At 42.4% G+C, this 23792-nt stretch overlaps 2 protein-coding genes across 2 annotated transcripts; one reads left to right on the top strand and one right to left on the bottom strand.

Moving 5' to 3' along the window:
- The first annotated feature begins 13379 nt into the window (after positions 1-13379).
- Positions 13380-17701, top strand: LOC125535700 (immune-associated nucleotide-binding protein 9-like). Its single transcript, XM_048698769.1, has 6 exons — positions 13380-13680; positions 14787-15035; positions 16041-16309; positions 16413-16577; positions 16657-16779; positions 17280-17701. The coding sequence occupies exons 2-6, from the start codon at positions 14813-14815 to the stop codon at positions 17487-17489; spliced, it is 990 nt and encodes a 329-aa protein (XP_048554726.1). The 5' UTR covers positions 13380-13680; positions 14787-14812; the 3' UTR covers positions 17490-17701.
- A 2517-nt stretch (positions 17702-20218) lies between these two features.
- Positions 20219-23082, bottom strand: LOC125541000 (uncharacterized protein At4g17910-like). The gene is made up of 5 exons (XM_048704506.1): positions 22359-23082; positions 22217-22268; positions 21697-21741; positions 20739-20837; positions 20219-20595 (listed from the first exon to the last, which is right to left on the bottom strand). The coding sequence occupies exons 1-5, from the start codon at positions 22511-22513 to the stop codon at positions 20443-20445; spliced, it is 504 nt and encodes a 167-aa protein (XP_048560463.1). The 5' UTR covers positions 22514-23082; the 3' UTR covers positions 20219-20442.
- Between the last annotated feature and the right edge of the window lie 710 nt (positions 23083-23792).

The raw sequence follows: 23792 nt of genomic DNA, 5'->3' as shown, positions 1-23792 counted from the left end.
CGTGTTCCGAGGCCATATCTGCATATGCTAGGCTCGTCAAGTATAACCTGAGTATTCCGCGTGTGCAACTGTTTTGCACCCGTTGTATTTGAACGTAGAGCCTATCACACCCGATCATCACGTGGTGTCTCAGCACGAAGAACTTTTGCAACGGTGCATACTCAGGGAGAACACTACTTGATAATTTAGTGAGAGATCATCTTATAATGCTACCGTCAATCAAAGCAAGATAAGATGCATAAAAGGATAAACATCACATGCAATCAATAAAAGTGATATGATATGGCCATCATCATCTTGTGCTTGTGATCTCCATCTCCGAAGCACCGTCATGATCACCATCGTCACCGGCACGACACCTTGATCTCCATCGTAGCATCGTTGTCGTCTCGCCAATCCTATGCTTCCACGACTATCGCTACCGCTTAGTGATAAAGTAAAGCATTACAGCGCGATTGCATTACATACAATAAAGCGACAACCATATGGCTCCTGCCAGTTGCCGATAACTCGGTTACAAAACATGATCATCTCATACAATAAAATTCAGCATCATGCCTCGACCATATCACATCACAACATGCCCTGCAAAAACAAGTTAGACGTCCTCTACTTTGTTGTTGCAAGTTTTACGTGGCTGCTACGGGCTTAAGCAAGAACCAATCTCACCTACGCATCAAAACCACAACGATAGTTTGTCAAATAGACTCCGTTTTAACCTTCGCAAGGACCGGGCGTAGCCACACTTGGTTCAACTGAAGTTGGAGAGATAGTCGCCTGCAAGCCACCTATGTGCAAAGCACATCGGGGGAACCGGTCTCGCGTAAGCGTACGCGTAATGTTGGTCCGGGTCGTCTCGTCCAACAATACCGCCGAACCAAAGTATGACATGCTGGTAGGCAGTATGACTTATATCGCCCACAACTCACTTGTGTTCTACTCGTGCATATAACATCAAAATATAAAACCTGGCTCTGATACCACTGTTGGGGAACGTAGTAATTTCAAAAAAATTCCTACGCACATGCAAGATCATGGTGATGCATAGCAACGAGAGGGGAGAGTATGATCTACGTACCCTTGTAGATCTCAACGGAAGCGTTGACACAACGTAGTGGAAGTAGTCGTACGTCTTCTTCCCGATCCAACCGATCCAAGCACCGTTACTCTGGCACCTCCGAGTGCTTAGCACACGTACAGCTCGATGACGCTCCCCGGGCTCCGATCCAGCAAAGCTTCGGGGATGAGTTCCGTCAGCACAACGGCGTGGTGACGATGATGATGTTCTACCGACGCAGGGCTTCGCCTAAGCACTACAACGATATGACCGAGGTGGAATATGGTGGCAGGGGGCACCGCACATGGCTAAGGAACGATCACGTGGATCAATTGTGTGTCCTAGGGTGCCCCCTTGCCTCCGTATATAAAGGAGCCAAGGGGAGGGGTGCGGCCGGCCAAGAGGTGGGCGCAGGAGGAGTCCTACTCCCTCTGGGAGTAGGATTCCCCCCCCCCCCAATCCTAGTTGGAATAGGATTCCTTGAGGGGGGAAGAGAGAGAGAGGGGGGCCGGCCACGTCTCCTAGTCCTAATAGGACTAGGGGGAGGGGGAGGCGCACAGCCCACCTTGGCTGCCCCTTTCTCCTTTCCACTAAAGCCCACTAAGGCCCATATGGCTCCCGGGGGGTTCCGGTAACCTCCCGGTACTCCGGTAAAATCCCGATTTCACCCGGAACACTTCCGATATCCAAACATAGGCTTCCAATATATCAATCTTTATGTCTCAACCATTTCGAGACTCCTCGTCATGTCCGTGATCACATCCGGGACTCTGAACTAACTTCGGTACATCAAAATGCATAAACTCATAATAACTGTCATCGTAACGTTAAGCGTGCGGACCCTACGGTTCGAGAACAATGCAGACATGACTGAGACACATCTCCGGTCAATAACCAATAGCGGGACCTGGATGCCCATATTGGCTCCTACATGTTCTACGAAGATCTTTATCGGTCAGACCGCATAACAACATACGTTGTTCCCTTTGTCATCCGTATGTTACTTGCCCGAGATTCGATTGTCGGTATCCAATACCTAGTTCAATCTCGTTACCGGCAAGTATCTTTACTCGTTCTGTAATACATCATCCCGCAACTAACTCATTAGTTGCAATGCTTGCAAGGCTTGTGTGATGTGCATTACCGAGAGGGCCCAGAGATACCTCTCCGACAATCAGAGTGACAAATCCTATTCTCGAAATACGCCAACCCAACATCTACCATTGGAGACACCTGTAGAGCTCCTTTATAATCACCCATTTACATTGTGACGTTTGGTAGCACACAAAGTGTTCCTCCGGAAAACGGGAGTTGCATAATCTCATAGTCATAGGAACATGTATAAGTCATGAAGAAAGTAATAGCAACATACTAAATGATCGGGTGCTAAGCTAATGGAATGGGTCATGTCAATCAGATCATTCAACTAATGATGTGACCTCGTTAATCAAATAACAACTCTTTGTTCATGGTTAGGAAACATAACCATCTTTGATTAACGAGCTAGTCAAGTAGAGGCATACTAGTGACACTCTGTTTGTCTATGTATTCACACATGTATTATGTTTCCGGTTAATACAGTTCTAGCATGAATAATAAACATTTATCATGATATAAGGAAATAAATAATAACTTTATTATTGCCTCTAGGGCATATTTCCTTCACTCCGGTGGCCATCCTCATCATCCCGGTGCTCTCCATGACGAGGAGGGAGTAGTTCTCCCTCGGGGCTGAGGGTATGTACCAGTAGCTATGTGTTTGATCTCTCTCTCTCTCTCTCGTGTTCTTGAGGTGATACGATCTTGATGTATCGCGAGCTTTGCTATTATATTTGGATCCTATGATGTTTATCCTCCCCCTCTCTCTCTCTTGTAATGGATTGAGTTTCCCCTTTGAAGTTATCATATCGGATTGAGTCTTTAATGATTTGAGAACACTTGATGTATGTCTTGCTGTGTGTATCTATGGTGACAATGGGATATCACGTGATTCACTTGATGTATGTTTTGGTGATCAACTTGCGGGTTCTGCCCATGAACCTATGCATAGGGGTTGGCACACGTTTTCGCCGTGATTCTCCGGTAGAAACTTTGGGGCACTCTTTGAGGTTCTATGTGTTGGTTGAATAGATGAATCTGAGATTGTGTGATGCATATCGTATAATCATACCCATGGATACTTGAGGTGACATTAGGGTTTTGGTTGATTTGTGTCTTAAGGTGTTATTCTAGTACGAACTCTAGGGCTGTTTGTGACACTTATAGGAATAGCCCAACGGATTGATTGGAAAGAATAACTTTGAGGTGGTTTCGTACCCTACCATAATCTCTTCGTTTGTTCTCCGCTATTAGTAACTTTGGAGTGACTCTTTGTTGCATGTTGAGGGATAGTTATGTGATCCAATTATGTTATTATTGTTGAGAGAACTTGCACTAGTGAAAGTATGAACCCTAGGCCTTGTTTCCTAGCATTGCAATACCGTTTGTGCTCACTTTTATCATTAGTTACCTTGCTGTTTTTATATTTTCAGATTACAAATACCCATATCTATCATCCATATTGCACTTGTATCACCATCTCTTCGCCGAACTAGTGCACCTATACAATTTATCATTGTATTGGGTGTGTTGGGGACACAAGAGACTCCTTGTTATTTGGTTGCAGGGTTGCTTGAGAGAGACCATCTTCATCCTATGCCTCCTACGGATTGATAAACCTTAGGTCATCTACTTGAGGGAAATTTGCTACTGTCCTACAAACCTCTACACTTGGAGGCCCAACAACGTCTACAAGAAGAAGGTTGTGTAGTAAACATTAGTGCTTTGTGAGCTAACTCGCCCTTGGCTGGCGGAGGGCGAGGCAGAGAGAGGGACGGCGCAGGGGAGCCCCCTGTGGCACGGACAAGCTCGGCGATGCGGTCAAGCCACTCCTCGTAGAGGTCGTTGACTAGGCGGTAGCGCAGGAGCTCGTGCGCCATGAGGAGCGCGGCCCATGTGTCCGTGGGAATGCGATGAGCGTGAGACGACGAACCAGTGGGAGTCAGTGATGGAGTGGCGGTGCGGCCGTCCTGTCGCACCGAGGGGTGCAGTGAGGATGCTTGCTGCTCGTTACCCGCCGGGCCGGTGGCAGCGTTGGCGGCAGGCGACGGAGAGCGACGGGGTGGCCCGCCGACGGGGGCCGTCTGAGCAACGCGGGTGGCGAGGGCAGCCCGGCGCTCGGCGCGGGCGTGGCGTGCATCCTCCATGGAGACGATGAAGCGACGTGACGCAGAGCAACGGAAGGGAAGCTTCGGCGCCCCCCTACCTGGCGCGCGAAATGTCGGATCACGGGTTCCGGCAAAACCCTTAAGGTTCGAACTCTGGGGTGCACGCGAAGATTCCCCCCTACTGATCCACGTCCTAGATTTGCTAAGATCTCGCGGACTAACTCGACGGACTCACAACACAAGGGACACAAGATTTATACTGGTTCGGGCCACCGTTGTGGTGTAATACCCTACTCCAGTGTGGTGGTGGTGGATTGCCTCTTGGGCTGATGATGAACAGTACAAAGGGAAGAACAGCCTCCTGAGGTTAAGGTCTTCTTGTGCTTGACGAACTTGTGTGTGTGAGGATTCGCTCAGCTCCGGCTTGCTTCCCTTGCTTGCTTGCCTTTCTCCTCCTCCTCTCCCTCTCTACTAAGGTGGCTAGTCCTATTTATAGAGGCCCTGATCCTCTCCCCAAATATTGAGCGGGAAGGGAGCCAACAACAACGAATTTTAAAGGGGACAGCTAGTACAACTTATCCTGACAAAAGTGGTCTTCGCCTACAAAAGGCTCTTGTGATGACGCCGCCTTGGGCTCCATGGCGACCTCCGTCTTGCCGTCCTGCAGGCCTTGGTCTCGTTGCACTGATATGGAAACCTTTGTTTGATGCATCGGTACTCCGCGCCTGCGCTTGCCTCCTTTGCACCAAAGAGGAAACAAGGACGTTGCGCGCACTGGCGCCCGCCTGGCGCCAATCGTCACGGCTCACGTCACGGGAACTTCACGAGGTTTGCCTTGCCTTGATCTCTCCGCTCCTCGCGAGCCCGCTTGGCGAGGCCGCTCCTGAGGAGGTCTTGCGTCGTCCGCCTCGCGAGGCTTGGCCCCTCGCGAAGGTCTTGACTGCCTTGTTGATGAAGATGGGCCGTACAGGTCTGCTAGCACAGCCACGCCGTGGGCCGAAGGCAGACAAGTCTGGGGACCCCCGTTCCCAGAACGCCGATATTTCTATCCCTAGAAAACTTTATGATGAGTGGGAACCTAATATTAAAATTAATATTAATATTATGAATGCTATGCTTTATGTGATTTGGGTGCTAGTGTTTCCACGATTCCAAAAACTTTGTGTGATGTGTTAGGTTTCCGTGAACTTGATGATTGTTCTTTAAATTTGCATCTTGCGGATTCCACCATTAAGAAACCTATGGGAAGGATCAATGATGTTCTTATTGTTGAAAATAGGAATTATGTTCCCGTAGATTTCATTGTTCTTGATATAGATTGCAATCCTACATGTCCTATTATTCTTGGTAGACCATTCCTTAAAACGATTGGTGCAATTATTGACATGAAAGAAGGAAATATTAGATTCCAATTTCCGTTAAGGAAAGGCATGGAACACTTTCTTAGAAAGAAAATTAAATTACCTTATGAGTCTATCATGAGAGCCATGTATGGATTGCACACCAAAGATGACAATACCTAGATCTATTCTTGTTTTTATGCCTAGCTAGGGGCGTTAAACGATAGCGCTTGTTGGGAGGCAACCAAATTTTATTTTTGTTCATTGCTTTTTTGTTCCTGTTTAGTAATAAATAAATCATCTATCCTCTGTTATGTTTGTGTTTTTATGTTTTAATTAGTGTTTGTGCCAAGTAAAGCCTTTAGGATCTTCTTGGGTGATTGTTATTTGATCTTGCTGGAAAAAACAGAAAATTTGCGCTCGCGAGAAATTTTTTCATTTTTTACCAGAGAGCAATAAAATACCAATTATAGATGCAGTAGATCAATATACAAATTATTTAGGATTTCCTAATTTCTCAGGATTTTTGGAGTTACAGAAGTATTTGAAACCTACAGATTACTACAGACTATTCTGTTTTTGACAGATCCTGTTTTTCGTGTGTTGTTTGCTTATTTTGATGAATCTATGGCTAGTATCGGGGGTATGAACCATAGAGAAGTTTGAATATAGTAGGTTTAACACCAATATAAATAAATAATGAGTTCATTACAGTACCTTAAAGAGGTGGTTTGTTTTCTTATACTAACAGAGCTCATGAGATTTTCTGTTGAGTTTTGTGTTGTGAAGTTTTCAAGTTTTTGGGTAAAGATTTGATGGATTTTGGAACAAGGAGTGGCAATAGCCCAAGCTTAGGTATTCCCAATGCACCCAAGGTAAAATCCAAGGACAACCAAAAGCCTAAGCTTGGGGATGCCCCGGAAGGCATCCCCTCTTTCGTCTTCATCTATCGGTAACTTTACTTGAGGCTATATTTTTATTCACCACCTGATATGTGTTTTGCTTGGAGCATCTTGTATGATTTGATTCTTTGCTTTTTAATTTACCACAATAATCCTTGTTGTACACACCTTTGGGAGAGACACACATGAATCGAAATTTATTAAAATACTCTATGTGCTTCACTTATATCTTTTGAGCTAGATAAATTTTGCTCTAGTGCTTCACTTATACCTTTTTAGAGCACGGTGGTGGTTTTATTTTATAGAAATTATTGATCTCTCATGCTTCACTTAAATTATTTTGATAGTCTTTTAGAACAGCATGGTAATTTGCTTTGGCTATAAAATTAGTCCTAATATGATAGGCATCCAGGATGGGTATAATAAAAACTTTCATATAGAGTGCATGAAATATTATGAGAAGTTTGATACTTGATAGTTGTTTTGAGATATAAAGATGGTAATATTAGAGTCGTGCTAGTTGAGTAATTATGGAATTGAGAAATACTTGTGTTGAAGTTGGCAAGTCCCGTAGCATGCACGTATGGTAAACATTGTGTGACAAATTTGAAGCATGAGGTGTTCTTTGATTGCTTTCCTTATGAGTGGCGGTCGGGGACGAGCGATGGTCTTTTCCTACCAATCTATCCCCCTAGGAGCATGCGCGTAGTGCTTGGTTTTGATGACTTGTAGATTTTTGCAATAAGTATGTGAGTTCTTTATGACTAATGTTGAGTCCATGGATTATACGCAATCTCACCCTTCCATCATTGCTAGCCTCTTCAGTACCGTGCATTGCCCTTTCTCACCTCGAGAGTTGGTGCAAACTTTGTCGGTGCATCCAAACCCCGTGATATGATACGCTCTATCACACATAAGCCTCCTTATATCTTCCTCAAAACAGCCACCATACCTACCTATTATGGCATTCCCATAGCCATTCTGAGATATATTGCCATGCAACTTTTCACCATTCCGTTTATTATGACACGCTCCATCATTTTCATATTGCTTTGCTTGATCATGTAGTTGATATTGTATTTGTGGCAAAGCCACCTTCATAATTCTTTCATACATGTCACTCTTGATTCATTGCATATCCCGGTACACCGCTAGAGGCGTTCACATAGAGTCATATTTTGTTCTAAGTATCGAGTTGTAAGTAAATAAAAGTGTGATGATTTTCATTATTAGAGCATTGTCCCATGTGAGAAAAGGATGATGGAGACTATGATTCCCCTACAAGTCGGGATGAGATTCCGGACGAAAAAAAAGAGGCCATAAAAAGAGAGAAAAAGGTCCAAAGAAAAAAATAAGAGAAAAAGAGAGAAGGGGCAATGTTACTAGCTATCCTTTTTCCACACTTGTGCTTCAAAGTAGCATCATGATCTTCATGATAGAGAGTCTCCTATTTTGTCACTTTCATTTACTAGTGGGAATTTTTCATTATAGAACTTGGCTTGTATATTCCAATGATGGGCTTCCTCAAAATGCCCTAGGTGCTCGTGAGCAAGCAGGTTGGATGCACACCCACTTAGTTTCTTTTGTTGAGCTTTCATATATTTATAGCTCTAGTGCATCCGTTGCATGGCAATCCCTACTCCCTGCATTGACATCAATTGATGGGCATCTCCATAGCCCGTTGATTAGCCGCGTCAATGTGAGACTTTCTTCATTTTTGTCTTCTCACACAACCTCCATCATCATATTCTATTCCACCCATAGTGCTATGTCCATGGCTCACGCTCATATATTGCATGAAGGTTAAAAGAGTTTGAAAAGGCTAAGTATGAAACAATTTCTTGGCTTGTCATCGGGGTTGTGCATGATGGGAGCATTTTGTGTGAGGAAAATGAAGCATGGCCAAACTATATGTTTTTGTAGGGGTGAGCTTTCTTTGGCTATGTTATTTTGATAAGACGTAATTGCTTGGTTAGCATGCTTGAAGTATTATTATTTTTATGTCAATATTAAACTTCTATCTAGAATCTTTTGGATCTAAACATTCATGCCGCAATAAAGAAAATTACATTGAAAATTATGTTAGGTAGCATCCCACATCAAAAATTCTGTTTTTATCATTTACCTACTCGAGGATGAGCAGGAGTTAAGCTTGGGGATGCTTGATACGTCTCCAACGTATCTATAATTTTTTATTGTTCCATGCTATTATATTATCTGTTTTGGATGTTTAATGGGCTTTATTATGCACTTTTATGTTATTTTTGGGACTAACCTATTAACCGAAGACCCAGTGCAAATTGATGTTTTTTTGCCCATTTCAGTGTTTCGCAGAAAAGGAATATCAAACGGAATGAAACCTTCGCAAGGATCTTTTTTGGAACAAACGCAATCCACGAGACTTGGAGTGGAGGTCAAGGAAGCAACGAGACGACCACGAGGTAGGGCGGTGCGCCTAGGGGGGGCAGGCACGCCCCCCACCCTCGTGGGCCCCTCATAGCTCCACTGACCTACTTCTTTCGCCTATATATATACTCTTATACCTTGAAAACATCCAGTGGAGCCACGAAACCACTTTTCCACCGCCGCAACCTTCTGTACCCGTGAGATCCCAACTAGGGACCTTTTCCGGCGATCTGCCAGAGGGGGATTCGATCACGGAGGGCTTCTACATCAACACCATAGCCTCTCCGATGATGTGTGAGTAGTTTACCACAGACCTTCGGGTCCATAGTTACTAGCTAGATGGCTTCTTCTCTCTCTTTGGATCTCAATACAAAGTTCTCCTCGATGTTCTTGGAGATCTATTCAATGTAATACTTTTTGCGATGTGTTTGCGGAGATCTGATGAATTGTGGGTTTATGGTCAAGTTTATCTATGAACAATATTTGATTCTTCTCTAAATTCTTATGTGCATGATTTGATATCTTTGCAAGTCTCTTCGAATTATTAGTTTTGTTTGGCCTACTAGATTGATCTTTCTTGCAATGGGAGAAGTGCTTAGCTTTGGGTTCAATCTTGCGGTGTCCTTTCCCAGTGATAGCAGGGGCAGCAAGGCACGTATTGTATTGTTGCCATCGAGGATAAAAAGATGGTGTTTATATCATATTGCTTGAGTTTATTCCTCTACATCATGTCATCTTGCCTAATGTGTTACTCTGTTCTTGTGAACTTAATACTCTAGATGCATGTTGGATAGCAGTCGATGTGTGGAGTAATAGTAGTAGATATAGAATCGTTTCGGTCTACTTGACACGGACGTGATGCCTATGTTCATTGATACGTCTCCAACGTATCTATAATTTTTTATTGTTCCATGCTATTATATTATCTGTTTTGGATGTTTAATGGGCTTTAATTTACCTTTTTATATTATTTTTGGGACTAACCTACTAACCAAAGGCCTAGTGCAAATTGATGTTTTTTTGCCTATTTCAGTGTTTCATAGAAAAAGAATATCAAACGGAATCCAAACAGAATGAAACGTTCGGGAGAGTTATTTTTGGAACAAACGTGATCCAGGAGACTTTGAGTGGACGTCAAGAAAGAAGCGAGGAGGCCACGAGGCAGGAGGGCGCGCCCAGGGGGTAGGCGCGCCCCCACCCTCGTGGGCCCCTCGCAGCTCCACCGACATACTTCTTCCTCCTATATATACCCATATACCCCGAAAACATCCGGGAGCACCACAAAACCCTATTTTCACCGCCGCAACCTTATTTACCCGTGAGATCCCATCTTGGGGCCTTTTCCGGCGCTCTGCCGGAGGGGGAATCGATCACGGAGGGCTTCTACATCAACACCATAGCCTCTCCGATGATGTGTGAGTAGTTTACCATAGACCTTCGGGTCCATAGTTATTAGCTAGATGGCTTCTTCTCTCTCTCTCTTTGGATCTCAATACAAAGTTCTCCTCGATTCTCTTGGAGATCTATTCGATGTAATTCTTTTTGCGGTGTGTTTGTCGAGATCCGATGAATTGTGGGTTTATGATCAAGATTATCTATGAACAATATTTGATTATTCTCTGTCATCTTTTATGCATGACTTAACTATCTTTGCAAGTCTCTTCGAATTATCAGTTTGGTTTGGCCTACTAGATTGATCTTTCTTGCAACGGGAGAAGTGCTTAGCTTTGGGTTCAATCTTGCGGTGTCCTTTCCTAGTGACAGCAGGGGCAGCAAGGCACGTATTGTATTGTTGCCATCGAGGATAAAAAGATGGGTTTTATATCATATTGCTTGAGTTTATCCCTCTACATCATGTCATCTTGCCTAATGCGTTACTCTGTTCTTATGAACTTAATACTCTAGTTGCATGCCGGATAGCGGTCGATGTGTGGAGTAATAGTAGTAGATGCAGAATCATTTCGGTCTACTTGTCGCGGACGTGATGCCTATATACATGATCATGCCTAGATATTATCATAAGTATTCGCTTTTCTATCAATTGCTCGACAGTAATTTGTTCACCCACCGAAGAATTTGCTATCTTGAAAGAATCCACTAGTGAAACCTATGGCCCCCGGGTCTATCTTCCATCATATCATTTTCATATCAATTTGCTATTTCTATTACCATTTATTTTCCAATCTTTATTTTCCAATTTATATCATAAAAATACCAAAAAAATTTATCTTATTATCTCTATCAGATCTCACTTTTGTAAGTGACCGTGAAGGGATTGACAACCCCTTTATCACGTTGGTTGCGAGGTTCTTGTTTGCTTGGGTACTAGGTGACTTGCGTGTTACTTACTACTGGATTGATACCTTGGTTCTTAAAAACTGAGGGAAATACTTACGCTACTGTGTTGCATCACCCTTTCCTATTCAAGGGAAAACCAACGCATGCTCAAGAGGTAGCATTCATGATCATGCCTAGATATTCTCATAACTATGCGCTTTTCTATCAATTGCTCGACAGTAATTTGTTCACCCACCATAATATATGCTATCTTGAGAGAAGCCACTAGTGAAACCTATGGCCCCCGGGTCTATTTTACATCATATCAGTCTCCCGTCAACTAGTCATTTCTGTCGCCGTTTATTTTGCAATCTTTACTTTTCAATCTATACAACAAAAATACCAAAAATATTATAGTTATGGAAGAAAGCAATAGCAATAAACTAAACGGTTATAGTGCTAAGCTAATGGATGGGTCAAGTCAATCACATCATTCTCTAATGATGTGATCCTGTTTATCAAATAACAACTCTTGTCCATGGCTAGGAAACTTAACCATCTTTGATTAATAAGCTAGTCAAGTAGAGGCATACTAGTGACACTCAGTTTGTCTATGTATTCACACATGTACTAAGTTTCCGGTTAATACAATTGTAGCATGAATAATAAACATTTATCATGATATAAGGAAATATAAATAACAACTTTATTATTGCCTCTAGGGCATATTTACTTCAGAAGCCATCTAGCTACTAGCTATGGACCCGTAGGTCTGTGGTTACTCACACATCATCAGAAGGCAGCAAGGATGATGTAGAAGCCCTCCGTGACCGATCCCCCCTCTGTCAGAGTGCCGGAGAAGGCCTCCAGATGGGATCGCGGAAGAATGGAAGTTTGCGGCGGCGAAAAAATGTTTTGGGTGGCTCTTTGTTGGTTTTGGGATATTTGTGAATTTATAGAGGTGGAATTAGGTCAAACGGAGTTGCATGGGCCCCCAAGCTCAGGGGGCATGCTTACCCCCTGTGGTGCACCCTATGAACTCATAGCTCTCTCGTAGTTCTTCTAGCCTCCTCCCGAACCTTCTAGGGTCCCTTCTGGTCTAGAAAAAATCACCGTAAAGTTTCATCGTGTTTGGACTTCGTTTGCTATTGATTTTCTAAAAAAGGCAAAAACAAGTAGAAAACAACAACTAGCACTGGGTTAATAGATTAGTCCTAAAAATGATATAAAATAGCATAAAAATGCATATAAAGCATCCAAGATTGATAATATAATAGCATGAAATTGCAAAAAAGAGGTCATCTTTGCCCCTCTTTATTATTGTTCTGTTGTAATGATGCACCCGAATTAGAGATACTAGAGAATACCCCGCATGTTGCTGCGGGAACGGATTGCAATATATTTCAGTGACTTAATTGTATGAAACTTCCATAGTTGAATTAATAGCTAATTCCGCAAAAAAAAACTAAAGCTAAAAATAAATACTATATATTGTATTTGATTACCGTGTCGGCATATTTTTTTAATATAAGTGGCAAAAAGTAATGAAAAAATCATGCATTTTAAGTGGACATTTGATGAGGTGGCATGTGTGATGAGATGAAAGGTGTGCATGAGATCAACTAATAATGAAAAACTTTTTCTTATGCATGTAGTGGTGGACCTTTAATGAGGTGGCATGTGTGCATGTTAAGATAAATAGGATAGTGGGGATCAACTTTTTATGTATATAGGATATGCGATAATGGGAGATATGACTTTGGCTCTTCAAAATGGTCTAGCCTTCCAGTCTGGTGCAATCGGATTTCGTTGGAACTCTAGCTGCTGCTCTGTGTGATGCTTCTCTTGTCAGATCACCGCATGATCACCTCATCAATGAAATCAAAGATGTTCATGGATGAACAAGAGTTTGTTTCGGTCAAAATGTCTTTACAGAATATATAGATGTTCACATTGGCTTGCTCATACGGCCCGTGATACCCTTATTCCCTGAAATAAAACACGATTTGCTTCATAAGGTAGGAGTGAATGGTCTGTCGCTTTTGTAATTCAGTTCCCTTAAACACATGGAATAAAATCAGAACCGAAGCGTGTGCTTATCTTCGAGCAGTTATAAGTCCATCTCGTTTTTTCCAGCTACTAGAAATATTGGTAGTCAGAGAGATGGGCCGTGGCCCTCACGCGTGCGGTTCGGAAACTCCAAAATACTGCAGCTTCTCGCGTGTGCGGCTTGGTTTCTTCTTTTCTTCGTCTCTTAAGAAAAAAAGGGATTTGGAAACTCCAAAATAAAAAGAAGCCCCGCAGCCTCCTCCTATCCCCCCCTCGCGCACACGCCAAGCGACCGAATCGCCGCCGCAGCCGCCTAGGGCTTCGCCGCCGCAGCCGCCTAGGGCTTCGCCGCCGTCGCAGATCCCTACTTCCGGCCGTCTGCTGCGGGTCCTCCGTGTTCGTGGCTGCTGTGCCGGCGCCGACAGAAATTTCCCTGCCGTCAGGTATCGCTTCCAGCACAGTCCTCTTTCGTTTTGGGGGTCGATCGAGTTTTCCCTTGTCGGCCGCAGATTGGTACGGGCGCGGTGACCATGCTGCTGCTACTTTTTCGCTGGTTGTGCTACTCGTAGGGCTCTCGGCTGGGTCGAATTTCAGCACAGATCCTAGTTTTTTGCTCAACAAGAATCGATGAGCCTAATTGAAGTAGTAGATGGGTTGGAGCAAGCTACATCCGTTTGGTTCCTACGAGGATTTAATCAGCTGGCGACGCAGTGTTTAGCATCGGCCTACGGTGCAAAATTTGTTAGATTTGTTCCCTGTGTGATTTTTATTTGCCCAGTAAAAATCAGGTTAGTGTTGGCACCGAGGGGAAAATAGGCGATAAGCAAAGATTGATGACATGGCCGTGGAGTTACCCAGTTTGGTGCGTGCCAAGAAGGAAGTCCTGTTTTTAGACCTGATCTTGTAGTTACTTTGGTGCCTGCCCAGAATAGCAGTGTGCACATGTGGTAGGTACAGTAAGCCTTAGCCAATCCTGGTAGCTCGCTTGGTGCTGGAAAAGGAATAAGCAGGTTGTGAGATTCCTGACAGCTCTTTGTGTGTGGATTAAATTGGTGATATGTGCTAGCTGGGTAGTAATAAATATTCAGCTAAACAAATTTGGACTTTACTATATCTATGTACACCGATGTACATAGACATATTTCTCTGGAGCCCTAAGAAACACGGATACTGCCAACGAATCCGAATCGGATACGGTATACATAGAAGTATTTCTCTGGAGCGCTAATAACACAGATACTTACCAACGAATCCAAATCGGATACGGTATACATAGAAATATTTCTCTGGAGCGCTAAGAAACAGGGATACTACCAACGAATCCGTATCGGATACGGTATATATAGAAATATTTCTCTGGACCATAAGTTCTAGTACAGAGTTTACCGTATTAGTATTTACATAAGTTAGACAGTGTTGGAATGAATTTGCTGCTTCTGTATGTGTGTTTGGGGGGTAATTTCTTCAAATGCTAATTTTGTTTAAAAGTTGCCATTTAGGAAGATATATTGATACGATACATGGTTGTGATTCCTGATGTTTTGAACAGATTTTGTGAGTGTTCGAGCTTCTGCAATGGGTGGAAGCAACTATGATGATGACTGGGTGTTGCCCAGTGCTGACATCACTGTTGTTCTTGTTGGAAAACTTGGCTATGGCAAGAGTGCAACTGGCAATAGTATCCTTGGACGGGAAGCATTTGTATCAGAATACTCTCATGCCAGTGTGACAAACACTTGTCAGATGGGAAGCACCATGCTGACGGATGGCCGCACCATCAATGTTATTGATACACCAGGTAAGAGTGTTTTGGATCTTTTGAATTTGCTTATTTTATTTTGTTTCTCCAATGAGGATGTTTTGAACCTACGATGTCTATATAGTATGTTGCTTCTTGTGTACGAAACGATCTCAATTTTTTTTCCTGGTTATGCTAAGTTGTTTGATGTAGTATCTTTGGATGTTTGGCCTTCATCCACTCATCCTTTGTTTAATAACATCTAATAGAGAAGCCATCTGCTGCACTTCTTAACAAAACAAAAGTACCGTAGCACCCTTAGTGTGTGGTGTTCTGTTTGCCATCCCACGTCCTCCCATCCACAATTTCCTGAGTATCCATGATTTCCACTATTTTTGTAGGAGTTGCAAAATATGTCGTATTTTATGGTTTTGCTATTTATAGGTTGTGTTGTTTATTTTTGCTATATTTATAGGTTGTGTTGTTTATTCTAATCCTATGTCAATTTTTGTGGCCATGGATTTGTACTGAGACTCCGCTACATGATTAGATGATTATCCTCTTAGTTCCATAGCAATGCACGGGCATTCAGCTAGTTGATCTTGAATAGAGGATTCAAAGTTTTGTAATTAAACGGTGAATCTCATTTTGTGAATTACAAATTTATTGCTCCTTATTTTGACTTTTAAGTTATCACAATTGGAGTGTTGGATGTTGTATTGGGAACGCCACTGAAATGTAGGAGAGCAAGATATTTGAATTGCACATGCATGTTTTATATTTTGCAGCTGTAACGTCACATGTCTTAACATATTCATCCATCTTCCTTCATTTCTTTCATGCATGTAGGTGAAAGCAGCTTCGTAAGGAAAACAATATTTTTCCTAAATAAAGATAAAGAAATGCTAATCATGTTTGTAGGAAAATGTTCATGTATTTTTGTAATGTGGAAACTAGGGAACCGGTAAATTTATCTTCCTTGCTGCAAAACTGATCGCGCTATTTTTTCCTTAGGTCATCATATTTATTTTGTTTTGCTAATCATCCATTTCATTGACTTGATAGGATTATTTGACATGACCGTAACCCCTGAGGATGCTGGCAAAGAAATTGTTAAGTGCATGAACATGGCTAAAGATGGGATACATGCTGTGTTGATGGTTTTTTCTGCTACGTCTCGATTTTCTCGAGAAGATTCTAGTACAATTGAGACTATCAAAGTGTTTTTTGGAGAGAAAATCGTTGATCACTTGGTCTTAGTTTTCACTTATGGAGATTTAGTTGGTGAAAATTTATTGAAGAACATGTTAAGTAATGCCCCAGACTATCTGCAGGTATATACTTTTTTACCTTCCATTGCCAAACTTGAGATGTGCAGGGCTCTTGAATCATATGAGCTTGAGTGCAAATAGTTACATTTGTATGTTCTGTCTACAGAAAGTTGTTCAGCTATGCAAAAATAGAGTGGTTCTTTTTGATAACAAGACCAAGGACCCTAGGATTCGAACTAAGCAGCTCGAAACGTTGCTTGATGTGGTTGATTCTGTTAGTGCAAATAATGGAGGAAACCCATTTACAGATCAAATGCTCACTCGCCTTAAGGTAATGTTGTTGAAATATAGTTTGTGATTCTCATCTCTAGCTTTTATTTTGTAATTCTTATGCTTATCTCATCTTGTAGGAGGTGCATGATAGAGAGAAGGAGGTTCATGATGCTCTCGGATATTCAGAGGACCAAATATCTGAATTGAAGAAGGAGATCCACAGAACTCGGGATGAACAGCTTGCAAACATTACTGCCATGGTAACAGATACTATTTTATCTCTAAAAATAATCTCACATTTAGTTATGTTACTTTTAGTTAAAATCTTGTTCCAGAAACTTATCCCCTTCTTTACAATGCATAGCTGCATATGTTCCATTACATGTATTTCTAATGGTGCTATATTAGTTGACAGTACTTCTAATGAAGTTATATTTATAGAACTATATTTATGCGACTTCCCTTTTTACAAGTTATATATATTTTTAGAGAAGGGTATTGAAAACCCCATCCTCTGCGTCATCGCGATGCACACAGCCATACTTCCCTTTCTACATAAGTTGATATTTTACGAAACAGGTGTGTGTTTTAGTTGTTGGAAAAAGTACTAGGACATATCTGTAGTTCTGTTTACACATCCAGCTTTGTTTGGACATTTTGGAGATTGTTTTAACTTTACCAGAACTATCTAAATAGCTGCCTATTTACATGCATGTGTTTCCAAGTTAGAAACCGCATTGACTCTGTGACATAACCGTAGGTGGAGGAAAAGCTGAATATCACGGTGGAGAAGCTGCAAGTTCAACTCATGGAAGAACAGAATGCAAGGCTGGAAGCAGAGAGGGTGGCGGCGGAGGCCAGGCTGAAATCCGACGAGGAGATCCGCAAGCTCAAGGAGAGGCTCGAGAAGGCTCAGGAGGAAAACGAGGAGTTCCGGAGGCTGGCGGCGAACAAGTGCGCCATTCTGTAAACAGTAGTCTCTTGGGAAAGAGTTGTCGGATGTCTTGTTAATAGGAGGGGGTGAACTTAAGTCTGTCTAGTAGCAACAGATATACCGTACTTGGTTGCATCGTCTCGTATATTGGTAGAACTTGAATGCCTGGGGAGTCGGATAACTATATGTTAGTGACAGTTATACTTGTCGTCTCGTATATTAGTAGCACTTGCGACTTGCGAGTATCATCTGGCAATCTTTTTTGGTTTTGTTTCTGGGCGCTGCATCTCTATCTAGAATGCTCCGTGGGAAGGTTTTTCTAGCCATTGGGTTTATGCTTGGATGTTTAGTTTGTCTGATCGTTTTTAATTAGGTTAACTCTCCCTTGTAACCCTCGTACTGGTGCCAGATTCTTTTCAACTGCATGGGGAGCGAAGGCTGCTCACCTCGGCCCGCTTCTCGTAGAGGCGGAGACGGGCTGGAAAGAGGGCGACGTGTGAGGTTTCCGCGTGGGTTTTCGTTGAGATATTTCGAGTTTTTTCGGATGTTGGGCTTTGGTTACGATTTCGACTTGTTTGGTCCCTCCTCATGCTTCTCCCATCCGTGCTCCTACTTCATTCTACAGTTGTTTTTTTTTTAATCTAGTCATCTTCCTTCCTGATTTTAAAGAGTTGAGGCCGAACCTTATTTTGTTTTAATCAAATCAAACAACGTACACGAAAGCATAGATGAGCGCACGTGCGAGAAGCAGGCAAGCCTCGATCTTTGTGTGTGCTCTATTTTTTTGGCAGCCGTTAACCGGTTTGGCTGATTTGGTTCAGCCCGACGGTGGGCGAAGCTTGGTATAGGCTCGCACAAGAACCATTCAAGGCTTTTTTTTAAACGGTGGTTAAGTGAGCACAACGGAGTTGGCCAATTAATCAGCAAAAAACAAGGCAAAAACCTTACAACCTTGGCCACAACAAGCCAGACTCAGCACAGACCCGAACAAGCCAAACTCAACACAAAGTGCAAGCTCCAACCATCAATCTTGCTCATCAATGTCATCGCCATCATCAGCGTCATCAACTGAAGTGCCCTTGGCTCAGCGACTCTGGCTCCACATCTTAGCACCATCGGCATGTAAAAACACACACCGCCGTATCAAACCAAGCCAACCCAAACCAACACCTCCTAAACATTGCCACCCATGGTGAAGCAAGATTGACACAACACAGTCCATCGGCAACTTTGACTTCATCCACCACAAGGTCTCGGAGAAATATTATACCTTTACACCGCCCATCATGCGTCATTGTTAACACTTGTCATGCCCACGCCCAGTGGCGGAGCGTGAATCAAATATTAGAAGGGGCCAAATGAGTGTATATGACATAGAAAAGGTTAGGATGATCAGAGACGCCGGGGAATTAGTAGAGCAATTAGCAGATAAGTAAGTCTATTTGGTAAATTTTCCTCTTGGAAGGGGGGGCCAGGGCCCGGAATTGTCCCCACTACGCTCCGCCATTGCCCACGCCAACTGTTGGGGTGGCATGTTAGCCATTTTGTCTCGTCAAAGTTGCATCTCACGTGGGAGATTTTTTTGCCCTAAGGGCAAGTGTTTCAAAAATTTAAATGTCCATCCAACAGCCGGGAAGAACGACAATAAAGGCTAAGTGGTGGTGGTCGCCAGAAATAGAGAAGGCATTTTTGTGGGTGCTTCGAGTATCACCTTTGTTGGTGTTATGAACACAGAAATCCTTCAAGCAATGGCATATACCGAGAGGCACTACCGCTAGCATATGATCTAATGGCAGCAAGGCAAAAAATGCTTGTGACTCTGAAGGAGTGATCAAGGCTATTCAGCAAGGATTTCAGACGCCATGTGTGGCAAACGAGTCCGCTTTCAGGCCTTTGTTGTGGTTTTTGTTCAAACCACGCCATTTATTTTGAAACAGAGGGAGTATATACTACTGTTTCTTGAATAAACGGGATACCTGAATTTTAAAAAGTTACTCCAAAAACTGTAGCAACTTTTCCCTTTTGTTAGAGTTTTCCTTCTCTCACTGACTTCACTGTCATTGAGCGCTGACCCCTCACTTTATCGCCTCTCCCGCTGCGATTCTTACTCGGACTAACACCACATAAATGCACCATTTGGAACATAGGAACCAAAACGCCGGAATAGAAAAACTGTAAGGAATGAGATATCATGTAACCTAAATTCTTACAGCAATCCAAAACACAAGAATACACCAGACTTGCTATTTGGACACCACATAAGAAAAACGCAGTAATCCTAGATACATGAGAGAAAACATGAGGTCTTTCCCTCCAAAATTTCTTTGCATTGCCCTGTTCCATAGGAACCTTGGTGAGCCATTCCTTTGTTTCAAACGGCACAGTCAGAAAAAAAATATGTAGGAATTCGATTCTCCAAAATTCCTTTGATATTCCGCTGTTTCAACTTTCAAACGGGGTCTGAGAACGGAAACAAGTCATGACTGCAGCACATTACAACGCTACAACGAGTGAGAGATAGGGCTTCTGAACCACTTGGAACAAAGAGATTTTTTATTTTATTTTTGAGAAGAACTTGGAACAAAGAGATATTCAGGGCGTTCATAAAAAAGCCAATTCCAATATCTAGGCCCTGGACAGGGCCCCCACCTAGTCCTGATTAGCAACTGATTTGCGGTTTATCTTGACTCAGGGCCATTTGGACCTCGAGTGAACAATAATACAGTAACAACTTTAGTGATGGGTTTGCTCAATTTGCAACAAAGTGGAACATTTAAGGATTATTCTCTTTATTAGATTGGATCTCACGAGTACTGTGTGAATAAACAACACTCACCTCGATTCATATACCACCTGCAATGGGTAGGGCTTTGGTAATTGACCACATATGAGCTCTAAGGGCTCGGTTTCAATACACAAACGTGTCTTCCTCAAAATCAAGATTAAATACTCCATACATACAAAGTACAGTACCACACAAAATCCATATTCACCAAAATTTTATCCTAACACCAGAAAACTGAGCAAGACCAGCAAGCATGCACAAAGTAAAGGTGTATGCTACCAAAATCATGAAGGCAGCGAGGGGAGAGGCCGAAAGCGTGTCAACTGAGAGATTTACTAGACCAGTTAGGATATTTGCCTGCAAAAGAATGTAAATGTCAGTTTCTTTACACTGGCCACTTAAAGAGGTAGATATATCTGCTAAAATTTGACGATTCGGTCCTATTAGTCATAAGTTCCCATTTTGGCATCAGCAATAAGAATAACGAGTCATGATCTTACCACAATGAATACCCCAAGCATATTTTGATTGAATGCTTCCTCAAGAACCAAATTCTTGTCATGTGAAATGGACCCCGCTAGTGTGAGAATAGATATAACCTGTCATTATAAAAGTACCCATCATGAATAGTGGAGTCTGAACATTTTTTTAGCAATTTCATACCTAGTAACAATACAATCGGTAAGTATTAGCAGGCTCAAGTGTTGTTAGACCCTTCAGGCAACACCACAACATGTATATTTAGTTGCGGCTGGAGCTAAAGGGCTTGGTGGCACCCTCTAGCTTTAGGTAATTTGCTTCTTTTCCTTTAGTGTTTGCCCCTTTTAGTAACCCGGATGGTTGTGCCCCTCATAATGCATTTGCTTAGTAAAACTCTTCTTCAAAATATATTTACATGGTACCCCCTCCGTCCGAAAATACTTGTCATCAAAATGGACAAAAAGGGATGTATATAGAACTAAAATACGTCTAGATACGTCCTCTTTTATTCATTTTGATGACAAGTATTTCCGGATGGAGGGAGTACTTCTTCATGATCCCAGAAAGAGAATGTAACTAAGTAGCATGCATTCGAAGATGAGAAGTGTGTGCATCTTTCCATTTTCCAGGCTCTAATATCAGATTCAGACCATCATTAAAATATTAAAACCAGTTGGTGAACTATAAGTACAAAGGGTAAAGCTAAACTTTCAAACCTCATTTTTCAGCTAGTGCACATTATTTTCAGCTATGTTGCAGCTGGTGCACATTATTTTCAGTTGAAATTTGAATGTTATCCTCATTAGAGAAGATGAAACTATGCAATAAACACTATCCTTGCGCTTTTAGAGCCCACAATTGGGTAACAAAGGTACTATCAATTAAAGTACTACATATTATTCTTGTCTTCTGGATGTCCTAATCTGACAATGAACGCATGCTATATAAGTTTATAAAAGCGAGAAAGGAAATAAATACCTGAAAATTCTGGCCAAACACAAGCATAACATAGGCGAAGTTACACTGCAAAATGAAATGCTTGAATCATTTTGCTCCAGAAAGTAGAAGAGGAAAGATAAGTTGCTGGAGTTACTTTGTCCCAATTTCGAGTGTAAAACTAGTTTGTAGTAACTGTAGCATTTCCTTTCACTAAAAAAAATAATGATTTGGGAAGCTAGTTTCTCCACATATCCATTCATGTTGGAAGAATCACATTGCATGAGTGGAAGATTTACATTTCAACAAATGCAACAAATGTTCTTACTTCAGATTTACTTAGGCCAAACCTAAATACTATGCAAAATATATGTCATACTCCTACATTTAATCATGTTTAAACATAACATGTCCATTGAGATACTAAGAGCAGAGTACTGTGTTCTATATACCATAGGTTGCTGCTACATTGCATGGCTATCACAAAAATTCTTCAAAGATGAGTTTGCATTTTTAGTGTCAGTGTAAACAAAACCAAACATGTAGGTAGTTAGTACCCTACCATTCGTCGAGAAACTCTTTCAACATAGCTGTCAAGAATGATCGCCAAAATCCTATGAACATGCACCATCGGAGAAAATGTTAACAACCAAGAAACATTAGAACTCTTATTCATAGGTGTTCATGTTATCATTGCTTCCTACCAAAATGATGCCGCGAGAACCCAGACTTTTACCACTTGAGTGCTCCTGATATTTCCTTTTGAACTAAGGTTATGAAACAAAAAGTAACCCAGAGATACACCAATCAGGTACATACCCCAGTATCCCGTGGAAAGAGGGAGTTCATTAGATCGCATAATGTGGTGCGTGGAAATCTACAATGCTGAATATTCAGATATAAAGTGACCTTGATAAGTAACAACAGATAATCACCATATTGAAGTTCAGCAAAACAAAAAAGAATGATAGAAAGAGAGCGAGCTCTTCCTGGGATGAAGGAGTTGTGGGTACATGACTCCACCCAACAGGGTTCAAATTTTAGTGCTCACATTTAGACACATGTGTGCTCAGTTTCGAGCATGCATGTCTTTGTTGCAATCATGGCACACCTGGGTGTTCGTTAGGCTTAACATGGACCCAGGTGCTTCTTCTCCATCACATTTGGGCCCAGTACTCTGCATCTACAACCTTAACCATGGCTTCCGCTGCCACCTCTTGTTGTGCCTCATCACATCATTAAACGTAACGACGCATTGCCATTGCAACCTTGTTGAACCTAACACTCTCCTCCTCATATCGCCTAGCCAGACCTACCGGTGCCCAGAACTCTTATTGCAACCAGGAGTGACGGGGGGTGTGAAGCCATCCCTAACCAAGGAAACGTAAGCGCTGTTGTTGCCAAAAGCGAGATTTGGCAGAAGAGAACTCATGACAGAGGAGAGCTTCATCTAGACAAGAGAGATGAGGAATTGTCACGGCAGATGTCCTAACGAAAGGACTTAGTCGTAGGGCTATCGCAACTAGGAAGCTTAAAGGGGTTAATCGGGACAAAGGACACGAGAGGTTTATACTGGTTCGGCCCCTTATGGTGAAGGTAAGGCCTAGTCCAGTTGATGTTGTATTGCTAGGTTTCGATGACCAAGGAGCGAATCCGCTAGCTTGGCTATCGATCTGTTGATTCTTGTCCTAAGCCGCGGCTGGGTCGTCCCCTTATATACACGGGTTGACGCCTGGAGGCCTACAGAGTCCCGGCCGGCTCATAAAACATGTCCAGCTCGGTGACTTCTTTTATATGCCTTTCTTTACATATGGCGGTTTACAATATTGGGCTTTAAGTCGCCTCTGGGCTTAGGCCTTCTGCAAGTCTTAATAAACTATCACCTTGAATATTACTGGGCTTTTTTTTGTAACCCGCCATCGGGGTTGACCCGGCCCCTCCTGGGCGGGTCATACCTGGTAGCTATATCCCCAACATTAGGCCCCAGGTTGACTTGAACTTTGTTCTTTGTCAATCTTCAACACTTAGACAAAATCCATCTTCCTCTTTCTGTAAAAACTCCGTAACCCGCCATGACGTCATCTTCCGAAAACACGAAAGCCTGCTATGACGTTATCTTCAATGGATCTTTATCTTTT

Source organism: Triticum urartu, chromosome 2, assembly GCF_003073215.2.
Source record: "Triticum urartu cultivar G1812 chromosome 2, Tu2.1, whole genome shotgun sequence".
Lineage (NCBI taxonomy): Eukaryota > Viridiplantae > Streptophyta > Magnoliopsida > Poales > Poaceae > Triticum > Triticum urartu.
The sequence above is the reverse complement of the archived record's forward strand: the minus strand, read 5'-3'. Positions and strand labels throughout refer to the sequence as shown.